This window comes from Saccoglossus kowalevskii, chromosome 13 (assembly GCF_978046115.1).
Source record: "Saccoglossus kowalevskii chromosome 13, keSacKowa6.1, whole genome shotgun sequence".
Taxonomy (NCBI): Eukaryota; Metazoa; Hemichordata; class Enteropneusta; family Harrimaniidae; genus Saccoglossus; species Saccoglossus kowalevskii.
In genome coordinates this window covers 20,074,603-20,089,097 of record NC_140653.1, presented here as the reverse complement: position 1 = coordinate 20,089,097, position 14,495 = coordinate 20,074,603, and the positions used below count along the sequence as shown (strand labels likewise).

The 14,495-nt window shown below is 37.1% G+C and overlaps 1 protein-coding gene across 1 annotated transcript; it reads left to right on the top strand.

Moving 5' to 3' along the window:
• Nucleotides 1–8,190: 8,190 nt before the first annotated feature.
• On the top strand, nt 8,191–14,049 carry LOC100370626 (cytochrome P450 2U1-like). The gene is made up of 7 exons (XM_002740419.4): nt 8,191–8,259; nt 10,280–10,668; nt 10,827–10,969; nt 11,204–11,707; nt 11,853–12,040; nt 12,207–12,325; nt 12,572–14,049. Exons 2-7 carry the CDS (start codon nt 10,320–10,322, stop codon nt 12,754–12,756), a joined length of 1,488 nt encoding a protein of 495 aa, XP_002740465.1. The 5' UTR covers nt 8,191–8,259; nt 10,280–10,319; the 3' UTR covers nt 12,757–14,049.
• Nucleotides 14,050–14,495: the final 446 nt, after the last annotated feature.

The following is a 14,495-nucleotide window of genomic DNA, read 5'->3' as shown; positions in this document are numbered from 1 at the left end:
GATTTGAACTGAATAAAAATAGCAGACGAAAATGTGTTTACAAAATAAAAATACTTCGGTTGCCAATGAAAACCGGTAAAAAACAAGCAATATGTTTTCGGCTGTTATCATAGAAGGGTCATGAACGTGAAGCTAACGTCTGTTTATAACTAAAACCGGGCACCTTATACGAGGTTCGCAAAATAACATGGCAGTCATTTTCTAGATTGGAGGCAGCATTTACATTTTATTCAAAGTTCAAAGCTGCGTTGGGATTCCGTTGACAGTGGTAACAATGTCGGCGCCGGTGATCTCTTACCAGTGCGCAACGTAGCCAAAATAAAAGGCATGATCATTTGGGCACTGCTATTACAAGACTTTGGCTGTTGCCATGGTAGCGGTGGGTCAGGATTGTTTTTCCAATTAGTGATGGTACGACCTGCCTGTCAAGTATGAACCGTGACAAAATCAGCCAAGCCAAAACAAATCACAGAAGAGTTAAAAAGCCATTCCTGCTGAACAGTTACTCTAACTTCGGGGTCAACTTTCTCATTAATGAAAAAAGATATCAAAAATTCAAACAGTAACTTTTTGCCCACACTCAAGCCGAGTACAATGAGCTATGTCTGAGGTGTTGTATCACAGGGAGTTGGACAAACTTATGTATTTTAATAAATTATTGAATAATAAAATGTTATATAACTTTTCTTTTACCCCCCTCCCCTTCCTGGTATCTATTTCAAGTATTTTTGTCAGGTTCAAATCGTTCACCAGCATTTTTGGCATGTTAGATGTACATCACATAGAATACTAGGATTGGGAGAACTTAATGTTTGTTGACCACCTGGAATCTGAGTTTTATAAATCTTGAAGGGCTCTCGGAAGATCCACCCGCTGCCTGGACCCGCAGTAAAATCTCCGATTAATATGGAGCCGCAACCATCAACATCGATATACCATGAGGTTTCTGCTGGCGACGTTGCGGCGTTACTCAGTTCCAAATAAAGATTACCAACGCCAAATTAGCAAAATTTAACCGGTAACCAAGACTCAGTCTATCCACGACAAGCAAGCAACATCACAAACGAGGTTGTAGTGTGCAGCTCACGAGTCAGCGACGACCGATTTCAACGAAAGTCATTCCGTCAGTGGAGTACCCGGTGAGTACCGCAGTTGCACGGCATGTTTGCCAATGCACAGATCTGTGGAGGAACTTTTAACTTCAACATCAACCGTGTATCGTAGTCGCCAAGTTTAAGTTCTGGTTCTGTCGTGGTCCCAACTAAAGGGCGACAGTCGTCGTGTCGCGTCCTGTTCGATATGGGACTCATAGCGACGTATACAACGCGTGTAAAATACATTGTTTATTTACATGAAATTCGAACACGCGCTGCGCTACGACCACCGCGCTTAAACATCCACAAGTTATTTATTCGGACAATGACTTAAATTAGACGTCTGATTATTTTATTTTCACACGTACAGCGACACGCGTTCTACACCGACTAGTATGGAAAGCCACAGCTATCTTAAGTCGTACAATATCATATTGTGTAGTGCATTTACCATGTCATGCGGTGCATTTATCATGTTATGTAGTGCATTTACCTTGTTGTGTAGTGCATTTACCATGTCATGCGGTGCATTTATCATGTTATGTAGTGCATTTACCATGTTATGTAGTGCATTTACCATGTTATGTAGTGCATTTACCATGTTGTGTAGTGCATTTACCATGTTAGGTAGTGCATTTATCATGTTGTGTAGTGCATTTACGATGTTGTGTAGTGCATTTACTATGTTATGTAGTGCATTTATCATGTTATGTAGTGCATTTATCATGCTGTGTAGTGCATTTATCATGTTGTGTAGTGCATTTACCATGTTATGTAGTGCATTTATCATGTTGTGTAGTGCATTTACCATGTTGTGTAGTGCATTTATCATGTTGTGTAGTGCATTTACCATGTTATATAGTGCATTTGCGATGTTGTGTAGTGCATTTACTATGTTATGTAGTGTATTTATCATGTTATGTAGTGCATTTATCATGTTATGTAGTGCATTTATCATGTTGTGTAGTGCATTTACTATGTTATGTAGTGCATTTATCATGTTATGTAGTGCATTTATCATGTTATGTAGTGCATTTATCATGTTGTGTAGTGCATTCATCATGTTGTGTAGTGCTTTCATCATGTTGTGTAGTGCATTTACGATGTTGTGTAGTGCATTTACTATGTTATGTAGTGCATTTATCATGTTATGTAGTGCATTTATCATGTTGTGTAGTGCATTCATCATGTTGTGTAGTGCATTCATCATGTTGTGTAGTGCATTCATCATGCTGTGTAGTGCTTTCATCATGTTGTGTAGTGCATTTACGATGTTGTGTAGTGCATTTACTATGTTATGTAGTGAATTCACTATGGTATGTAGTGCATTTACCATGTTATGTAGTGCATTGACCATGTTATGTAGTGCATTTATCATGTTATGTAGTGCATTTACCACGTTATGTAGTGCATCGATCAATTACGCACTCGATAAAATTAAATCGTATTAATTATAAACAAATTTAATTTGGGGTTACCTGTGGTTGCTGTTACTGTATATTTGTATAAACACTTATAAATGCAGTTGTATAGATTCGATACCACACCCTATGTAGGAAACTGATCGGTGGGCTCTCAAATCAATGCGATGTCACATTCAAAGTTTATGTCGTTTGTCGGATGGGTTCCAACCGCTATGTTGAGTTTCTAAATATTTTTTTAAAAAATAACCACAAACAACTTTTTGTTAATCTGAAATGAGTGTAAAATAATGAGAATATATCTGATCGATATCTTGTGTTTTTGTTTTTTCTCTGCGTGAAATCTATATTTATTTTAGTAAACAAGACACTTCGCGGTGGGCGACTTTCGCGGTCAGTAATATTTACGAAAATGTTTCACTGTTCACTATTTTATAAACTGGCTTGGCAATTCCCACCACCAATCAGGCAATCTCACAGCATTTCGGCTACTTTCCCACCAAATCCAAAATCACTCGATAATTTTGTTTACTTTACATTTGTACTATGATTACGTTTAAAGTTTTGATAATTTTAATGCATGCATGTACGCTCACAAAAATACCCCCAGGATAAGGGAATTTAGTATATAGCCTTGACAAGAAAGCATTTTCCTTGTCTTAATATTGCATTTTTTTCGATCTGTGTAACTTCATGTTGAAATCCTAATGACATTTTAAGTTCAGCTCACAACTGTGAACTTATCCATAGAGGCTGCAAACTGCAATTTTTTATATATACATATTGTATTTACTGACATATATTTATTCTGTATTTACATTTGCCATGAGTTCCACAGTATATTTTTCTCACTGGCGTGGCTACAGTGACTGGGTAGTGTTTTTTGTTTTGTCGATTGTTGTTAGTTGTTTTGTTTTGTGTTCCTGGAATTTGGTACAAATCAACAACGGTTACATAGGTATATTATTTCCACTTTGCAGTATATCGTAGACAGTACTTGTATACTTTGTTCTCCAGCATAAATATCGGATTGTTCGGAAGCATGAGATTGTAATGTAAACTATGTCTCGGCCAGTTTACTTACTTGTTGTCAGTGTCTAACTAGTATATAAACAAATACAACCAAGTAAACGTCAGAATATCAAAAGAAAAGAAGCCCAAAAATCAATTGCCCATGCCACCGTGTTGAGGGACGGTGCCCATGCCATGCGCAGAACCAAAACATCAGCCGTCGGCGTCCATAGCAGCGATATGATTTTACACATCGAAATTGAGAATCGCAAGTGTAGACATATTGCATAGAAATGAACACTAAATACATCTATCCCGGCCAGCAATCAAATCATCAATCTTCATGGGTGATGTAACTGGTATTTCCATCCATTCCGCTGAACAGGAAGTCTATTCTGGACTAGTACCATTGCCATTTTTTGAAGAGTAGAGAACCATTTATACAGGGGACGCTCCAGTAAGAAATGTTAAAATTGCCCTATATCAAAATCCTGTATTGAAACAGCACATATTCTGTATTCACTAAAACAACGTTGTTATGTCTCTTGACTTACAACGAACTTGATACAAAACAAAAAGTCCGATCCAAACAACCTGCGTCCTTGAAAATGGAGTCTCATCGCCCTTGCGTTTCCGAGCGAAAATGCGTCCACAAACGACCGATTTTCGCAAAATCTTCTATAATTTTTAGATAATATCATTAATTCAGTCAAGCGGTTAAATAGGTTATTTATTACAGACATTCGGGAACCAAAATTGACGATGTAAATCACTTCGGCGACGAAAAATCGGCGATAATAGCCAAGGGGTGAGGGACTGAATTTCAAAAACATATTTTATATATAGGATTTATAAACATCAACAAAATAAACAAGAGACTGTATGCAAGTCTAAATCATATCGTAAAAATGCATACTATCCGCCATGTTATGCTGTGATTTCATCTTGTTGTGATGTCCTTTCGTCTTGTTGGGTGGTGCGTTTGTCATGTTGTCTTGTGGTACACTGTGTTATGATGTCCATTCGTCTCGTTATGTGGTGCATTCACCATGTTGTGCTGTGAGTCGTAAAATGAAATACGGCAATGAAAATTTTGCGACGCCGTAATACGGTTCTTACGCATGACATCATAATTCTCTCACTTCGCGCGGTCCTTTGCAGCAAACATCGTAAAATCAAGTATGAGCTGGAATTGGATACAATACTGCAAAATTTCCAGGCAGAAAACAATAGATCCACAAATAGTATCTGGCATGGCTGACCACAGGGAGCCCAGGAACTATAATCAACTGTACACAGTAACTATGAGCGGGGCGGTGGAGGTATCGGCTGGTATCTAGTGTAAGAAATAGACAAGGGATGAAGGGTCCAGTGAGCCCATATTTTTTAAACTCGAAAAACAGACGGAAAGAATAAAAAATAAAATCTATAAAAAATACGAGCTTGAACAATATTAGTTGCTCTTTCAAATTTCGCCAAAGACTTATTTTACCGATATCACTAGAATAAATCAAGAAAACTACAAAAATTGAATCCATTTACGAACAATTAACGGTTACACAGAAAGCACGCACAGGTGGCGTGGCCTGTTCAGAATTTTTCAAGAACCAATCACAAGACTGGTTACGAACTACACTACACAACATGGTAAATGCACCACACAACATGGTGAATGCACTACATAACATGGTAAATGCACCACACAACAAGGTAAATGCACTACATAACAAGGTAAATGCACTACACAACAAGGTAAATGCACTACACAACAAGGTAAATGCACTACACAACAAGGTAAATGCACTACACAACATGGTAAATGCACTACATAACATGGTAAATGCACCACACAACATGGTGAATGCACTACATAACATGGTAAATGCACCACACAACAAGGTAAATGCACTACATAACATGGTAAATGCACTACACAACAAGGTAAATGCACGACACAACAAGGTAAATGCACCACACAACATGGTAAATGCACTACACAACAAGGTAAATGCACTACACAACAAGGTAAATGCACTACACAACAAGGTAAATGCACTACATAACATGGTAAATGCACTACACAACAAGGTAAATGCACTACACAACATAGTAAATGCACTACACAACATGGTAAATGCACTACATGACATAATATTTCACGACTTAAGATAGCTGTGGCTTTCCATAGACAAGCGTTGCCAGGTCGCAGCACTGTCTTGGAGCATATTAATGGGCAATTGGGTTCCCCGATCTAAATTTCTATCCCGGTTTGTTGCACGTTCTTTTTTCAATATGAATTAATCAAATATGGGACATGTGTATAATAACAGAACCCCACACCCTCCCCGTGGCTTCGCTTGTGAAAGTACGGCAGCAGGATACACCGCATCACTCGTGAAAATAACTTCCATACGCAATGAAAGCCACGGGGAGGGTATCTGTCATAATACTTCATTATCACTGAAAACATTTTTCCCCTGAAATAAATTCCAGTGAATATGCCATTTCCCTCATACTCTATTGAGACACAGCGCAGTGAAAATTGGATTCACATGTAATGCTTGAAAACATGTCAGAAAAAATAAATTAAGTGAAATTCTACGTGACTTCATAATAGTTTGAAATGAACACATTACACCCGACCCTACCACTCCATATACAATGTAAACTACACACCAAAACATCCTTTCACCCACAGTTACTACCGTGTTTCACCAGTGTATTCTATTTGACGTCAGGAGAAATTGAAATAAACAAATTAATTATAATTTCAGCCTCTAGTTGACCACTGATTAAATAAACTACCTCGTCTTTATGTCAACCTGCAGTTATTCGTTGCCTACATCAGTGACTTCAAAATATATGTTTCAATCCCAGGAATTTCACTCGCTGTTAATTCCATGGGAGTGGCAGTCTTTAATGAATTTCTATTGTCATGTCAATTTCTTGCGATTACTCGAACATTAAGCTGTAACCACATACCGCCTAGGTGCTGTAATTAAATCCTGGTGTAAGCACCATATGAACTATGAACAATGCATGTGAAGCCAGCTGTGGGGTATATTCAATCCTATAGATTTCTCATTGTTTGGTAACTATTTGCTGCAAATGCAACAAAAATCGATATAAAAAATATTACCCACACAGTATTCTACAGGTTACTTGTATGAATAGTGTTTGTTAGGGTCTCTGTTCGATTCTTGTTGGAACGACATAAATGCGATATTCACCAATCGTATCACTAATGCCGTCATTAATTCCAGGTTTTTTGTCCATCTCATCGGTTACCTGGAAAATATATTCGAAGCCATCTAAACGACGTACAAAGCAGGTTTTCACGACCTCGGCAACACAAGAACAATATATGATCAAAAAATACTTTCCTCTCCAATCCCCTTGGTTTTTCAGTGATAAGAATATCGCTGTACTAAAGTACGAGAGGTGTCAGGTTCTATTTCTGGGTGGTGGTTAACTTTGACTTTCCTAACTTTCTTCAGCTGTCATGGCTTTGATTGCTTGTTATAATCACAAAACGTGCAAGTTTTAGAATAATGCATCCGTTTACTTTACGAGCATCAATGTAAAACACTGCCAACAACGATGTTCCTCCTTGTCAATGTCTTCAAAATTACTGCCGATGTTCTTGCCATGCAGTACGTACTCCATGCAGTTGCTTTCTTCGTTTTCTGGGAGAGAATATGTTCTCTCATGTCATTCATCTCTCAAAATGTCGTGGGACTGCATTTCAGTCGTCAAGATTTGAGAAATCAAATCCCAAATCAAAATTTGGCTCACCGGCAGCAGACAGAATCGAAGTTGCAGACGACGCCATAATATGAACAAACCAAGCGCGCACGCGCAGTAAGGACAATCAGAACTGCACGTGTCATTAATTCTGTTTTATCTCACCGGCGGTTATTGTTTTGAACATGAAGTGCAATAACAATACTTGTTGACAGCGCCAGTATAATAACAAAGGTAATATAACAATTAAAGCCTCTAAATGTCAGTTTGTTGAAGCCAAATAAACGTATGAGAATTGCCAATAATTGCAATAATCATATAGTCAGGCAATCATATGTATATGGTTCGTAGTTTGTATTCATGAAAACGAGTGATACTTGATAACAAAGCGCTTATATAACATTATATCTCATGCTCTTTGTGCATATGGCCGTAGGTGTCCAACATTCTTCATATTTATTCACTAATAATGTATTTGTATGTTTTAAAACAATTTTGTGTAGCACTCTAGCATTCAGAATGGTATGTCTTCAAAAACAGCACACCAATGAGGAAGAGGTTTAGTGTTATTAGTTTAGAGAGTGGGTGTGGGTGATAACCAGACAGAAGGTATCAGGTAATTTAGACTTTAAATGCACGGCAAATGGGGTTATTTGGGTAAATAGAGGTCATACACACCTTTCTCTGTCTCAAGACAATGAACTGCATTCAACCCTTTAACTTAGCCATGGGATACAAGTATACGACAATTTATGAGTAATAGTCACACACAGCTGCCGGTCAATGAAATTTTAGTATCAGTGCGTAACCTTTACTGTTTTTACAAGGGGCTACACCCTGGGCACACACACACTGGATCAACACTATTGACTAACTGATAGCACAGGTTTGCATGATGTTTGTACAGGGCATTGCACTACACTGAACCTTTGACCTATCCGCCATTTTTAATGAGGACATTAGTTTTTGTTCACTGCTGCGACCGACAGGTAATATTTTTTACTCACTCTATACAGTATATTTACGGCATAGTAGCTACTCAGATGATTTTAAACGGGATACATTGCAAAAAACATGTAGTCGATATGGAAGATATGCAAACAATCCGCATGGCAAACGGACAAGCAAACAGTCCTCTGAACTTATGTTGTCTGTCAGTCAAGGTAACATGTTGGAGTAGTATAGGTACGGTCGAGTACTTTCGTAACAGAAATTATTGACGTAGTATAGATTGCTGGTAACCGGTGTTCATTATGCTGTCGTTCTTCTCTGTGTCATTATTACGTAATGTAAGCTATACATAACCTTGCCATTAAACATATTACATTTTGAATGTCGTATCAGTACTAGTATTGATACGACTTTGAGCCAAATTTACCTAATGAACATTAATAACGTTAAATTATGAACAGAATTATCGTACGGGACAGTTGTCTCGAGGTCAAATCTAAGGCAAAATACTATAAGTATATGAACAATGTAAATACCGAATAGTGTGAACTGGATATTGTTGCTATCATGTGTAATCAAACTAAGCGAAAAATTAAAGTGTTTTTTGAAGTCACGGGGGTCAACGAATAATGGGATATCGATTCTGAACACTGAACAAACTGTCATATCTCTTTGCTGTAATTACATGGGATGTAAATTTATATTTTTTCAATATTTATTATATTTTTGATCTCATCTTCATTAAACATGTATTATTTACGGTAGAATGCTACTCGTAAATAAAGACAATGTCCCAAGGATGAAGGCGGATGTCACAATAATGAATAATAATATGGCGTCACCTGAATTAGTTCAGAGAAACTGTAGTGAAAATATCACGTTTTGTTTGTTTAATCGGAACCAATTAACGTTTTAGTTTAGTTTTTTAAATGACCCACTAGCGGCCATATTGTATAAATTGATACTTTTACGGGGCTATATCTCCGAGATGCCTTTACAGATAACATTCACACAACATATCATGTACCATGTCACACATATGGACGCGCATTTCTTTGGTTAACCAATTCAAGATGGTCGAATGGTGTCTGGTGACAATCATTGCCATGCCAGTGTCATACCTGCGTTGACTGATTTCACGAATACAGATATTCACTTGTTTTAATCTCTGTTTTAAATGGCGGACTCAATCTTGTCTCCTTGCACATGGGGACTGAAAAAGATAATTTACATGGTATTATCCAGCTATCTTTTGTAAATTGTCAAAAAAGAAAACGGCAAGAACTAGAAAATGATGTCTTGCCTTGCCAAATTAAAGTAAATTCGGTTACATGTATCAGAAAAATAAGAGACAATATACAAATCAAAAAAAGCTTAGAAAGAACTCCCGTGTGCAGAAGGTATTGGAGTACATATAAGGAATACTGTATGTACTGTATAAGAAGCACTTATTTGATACACATAAAGCAAAGATTGTGTTTATTACATGCATAATCATTGAAATATGTATTATTTTGACCATGTCTATGTACCATGTTTCATTAAATTCTATTGAACGGTACGTGAGAAACAAGTGCAATGCTTAAAATTGGCTAATTAATATGCAAATTATGTAATCAGATCTGAGCATTACCCCAGCGCAGCTATGCACTATGTTCATTAAAATTTGATAAGTCGGTCAAAAGTTGACAAAAAATGTATGTGTATAAAAATGTTGAATGTTGAAATAAAGTATGATGTCAATACCAAATTTGACTGAAATCTGTTTGTCAGATAATTGACACCAGATGGCCGGGCCCAAATCATAAGTCTATTTTACATAACATGCAATCAGCTCATACGAATAAATATAAAATGGTTAATGTTTCCAATGCCTCACTTACCAACAACTGATAACCTTCCAGAATAACTCTACCGCCAAATAATGATTACCTTGGTGGGCACTTACGTTCTGTGTCTATGTAGTAGTCTCACTCGCATGTTAATAACTAGCTGACATATCATTTGTATTACCAGATGTTATACATATTTTATAATATTTTACTATTATTTTGACAGAATATCTGATTGATTGATCCGTTCGTGAAGTTGTACCAAAATGATGTTTGTGCCAACTGATCCGCTATCACTACTGGTGTTGTTGATGATAATGTTGTTAGTATGGATAACCACCCAACACTACCTGGCACCTTGCAAGAACTTCCCACCCGGACCTTGGGGCTTACCTATCATTGGCAGCTTTATGTACTTCGGATCAGATATACACAAAGACATGATGAAACTCTCAAAGACATATGGTGATGTTTACAGTGTAAAGATGGGGTCCCGCATATCCGTTGTTGTAAATGGAGTGAATGCCATAAAAGAATGTCTGGTAAAAAAGGGAAACGATTTTGCTGATAGACCATATTCTTGGATAGTTGAACAATATAATCCAAGATATGAAGGTACTAATTAAAATCAATTACAAATGTAAATAATTAACTAAAAAAAACAATTCAAAACAGCCAACGATTGGGACCACTTATTGTATAAAAAAAAGTAGATTAGTGCCATTTGTTCTCTATAGTTTTATTTCATGTAATAACCGTCCGTCTATCGCCAGGTATTGCTGATGGACGCTTCAATGAAAAATGGCAACGTCGCCGACAATTTGCCCACACAACGCTTAGAGGCTTTGGATTTGGTAAAACAAGCATGGAGAGTAAAATATGTGAGGAAATCTCTTTCTTGTTGGATGAATTTAGGGTAAGGATCAGTATTAAAATTCGATCGACACAGGCCCTATCCGCTCTATACATCTGCCAAACCAATCAGAACTCGTGTTACATGCATTAAGTAAGACTTGATCTAATTTTTCCAGAAAGGTTTATGTGGTAAAGTCAATGTACATGGGGTTGCAAAGATATATTTAGCTAAAACACCGTCTGTGAAATTGCTCGATATTATATGTCACACCATTGTATTATGTTATATTTTAAGGATCTTCAAGATAAACCTATCGACACAGGCGCTATCCTTAACAGAAGTGTTTCCAACGTAATTTGTTCGATAACGTTTGGCAAACGATTCAACTATTCGGACCCAAAATTCAATTTCATTATCGACACTATGGGCAAATGGTTTGAGGTCATGGGCACTATGTACGAACTTGATTTTCTACCGTTTCGAAGACCATTTAATCGATCAAATATACATAACTACAATACACTTGGTGCTGATCTGAAGAAATTCTGCAAGCAGCAGATTGATGAACACCGTGAAGTATTCGACCCAGACAACATCGGTGATTTCATCGATGCATACTTAGCTGAGACAATGAAACAAGACGGCAATAAAGATCTTACAGACGACCAGTTAAAACACACATTAGTCGACCTTTTTTCTGCCGGAACTGAAACAACAGCGACTACACTTAAATGGGGGTTACTATTAATGGTTCTTCATCCAGAAATACAGGACAAAGTGTTTAATGAAATTGATCAGGTACGTACTATACACAATGCATGTGCGAATTAAGCTTGATGTATCTTTCCTTGAATCGCATAATTGTGAAATAGCCACATCTGCATCGAACTATTGAGACATTGTGTTGAACGGTGTTTGTAATCCCGGTTTCTCATGATTCCAGGTTGTTGGAGAAAACCGTCTCCCGAGACTTGACGATCGTAAAAACTTGCCTTATACAGAAGCCACGCTTTTGGAAATACAGCGATTTGGTAGTATTGCACCATTCTCACTACCACATTGTGCGTTGAAAGACACTTCGCTTGATGGATATAATATTCCTAAGGGGACGGAAATAATTATTTCACTGTGGTAGGTTTTATATATACGTATTCCTTTGAACTTTCGTAGCTGCACTACGTCTAGTCTATACAGATAAATAAATCTTGATTTTTTATCAACACATTCATAAGAAGATATTCGACATCGGAGAGTTTACTATTCCTAACACCAACGTTATTTTACAATTTTATCGCAGGTCAATTCACAGAGAGACAACTATTTGGCCAGATCCAGACAAATTTGACCCTATGAGGTTTTATGATGAAAAGAACAATGCACTCAAGAAGTCTGAGCACTTCATGCCATTTTCTGCAGGTATTATAAAACGGATGTCCAAGCCACATTGCATACAGTTTATAATTATTGTTCTACAGTATTTAGCCACAGTGGATTTCTATTTGATACATGCATACATAGGTATTTGATATTGTTACTTATACCACGGTTTACAGTAAAGTGGTAACAGTGGTATAGGTAACAATATCAAATACCTATGTATGTACAATTTGCTTATAGTATATTTGTGTGTAGTTGTTCCACTCATTGTTCTGTTCGTTACAGGTCGACGTGTATGTATGGGTGAACAGTTGGCAAAACATGAATTGTTTCTATACTTCTCAGCCATGATAAACCAATTCAAGTTCAGCTTACCGGTCGGAGCCAAGAAACCTAGCACTGATGGTGTTTTAGGGCTAACATTGGTTCCTGAACCATATCAAGTTGTGATCAGAGAGAGAAGCGCTTGATGTTTGTGTATAGCATGTGCATACTTTTGTTCCTTGTGAATCAATTGAAACCTTGCTTACTATATATGATAGTAGTATACATCAATCAGAGTATCTCTATACTTGTGAGTGTCGTAATGTTGTGGTTTTTATATCCTACTCTTTTAGGAAGCGTAAATTCCAAATATAGAAAGATTGCGCGATATAAACACGTCCAGCTGTCTTTTCTTAGAGGTATCCTCGTAATAACCTCATATTGTCTTACTATCTTTATATATTGTTGGTGGTACATAAACTGACTGTGATTTAAATTGAGTGTTCTATTTTAGATAAATGAGAATATGTTCATTAATTTTAAGAATACCTTTCAAATTGTTTTTATTCATTGAGAGGACCCGCGTTATGTACAAAACCGAACGTAAAACAGGACAAACTAAGGTCATAGCGTCGCAGTGAATGTGGGATTCGAAAAGCGCAAAATTGTTGGTTATTTCACGCCTAACAAGTTTAAAGTCAAATCATTCGGTTTTGCGACAGATGTTCAATCCGCGTCGTTCATGCATTACGCGTGATCTCGGAGTGAACGGGAAATTATCTATAGAACTGTGTGTATTATATGTATCTGATCAAGTTTGTACAGTTAAAACGGAAGAACTTGTCATGTGTAGTTTGTAGTGTTAAAAATGTTCTAATCTATGTAACGGAATTCACGTTTAATCCGTTTATGGATGCTCATCTATGATAATGATCATGTTCGATTGCAAATATAGAGGAGATCGGGAAAAAATATTTAGTGAACATCTATTGCTTAGTTATGTTTCATGAACAACCATGTTCTTCATCATTATATACATACATAATTATGAAAAAACAATAATTCCGGTTCTCCATTCTATGAGCCGTTTTTAGGGACGCTAATTTGCCAAATATACGTGGTTGTAAATATTAAGAGATCGTATGATAGTCATTTTCGCAATGGGTGAAATGAAATAAATTATGTAATGGTTCTTTATGTTGATAAATGTAGGATTATATACGTTAAATATGTGTGGTGCTGGTCACAACAGGGCAACATTGAGGTGTTGCTGTTGCCAGTATTCGGATTATCGCATTAATTGGACTGAATGTTTGTGATCGGCGACTTTTGCTTCTAGACTATTTGCAATTATGTGTATAAGGCTTTTGAAGATTTGTAACTGCTAAAAGCAGCCAAAGAGTGATCTTGCGCATTTCTATTCAAATTATTTGGTAATGCTCATGTAATTGTTCCTATCAATTTTGAATGTTATTAACGAACGTTATGGTACCCCAAAAGCTGCTCGGTTGTTTCCTTTCTCTAGTCCATTCAGAAAGTGCCCTCCCACTGTGTAATTACAAATTTGTCCACTCTTTGGCGATTTTAACTTCCCCTTTCGTCACTACACACACAGCTTTTGCACTCACAAAAGGAAAACTACACAATTGTCGTTGCGATGGGTAAAAAGAACGGATGTCCTACCTGCTAAGGGATCTCAGACTATGTGTTGTACTGAACGTAAGTATTGACAAACAAAAATACATGTGCCCAAGTGAACTGTGGGAGTTGTTTAGTGGCCCATTGTAAGCTACCTACTACATGAAAATAAATACAATTACGCATCCAAACGTGCAAATATACCCTTCCAAAAGCGGAAAATATCCCGCACACAAACCTATATTTACCCCTCGAACCACTGGCCAGTCCTCACTGAAACAACTATTTACACGATTAGTTGATTGAC

Bases quoted from the DNA above. Each gene is read 5' to 3' on its own strand.
- LOC100370626 (XM_002740419.4), top strand. From the start codon at position 10,320: ATGATGTTTGTGCCAACTGATCCGCTATCACTACTGGTGTTGTTGATG. The intron at 10,970-11,203 runs GTAAGGATCAGT...TTATATTTTAAG, and splicing joins TCTTGTTGGATGAATTTAGG to GATCTTCAAGATAAACCTAT. The intron at 11,708-11,852 runs GTACGTACTATA...TCATGATTCCAG, and splicing joins TGTTTAATGAAATTGATCAG to GTTGTTGGAGAAAACCGTCT.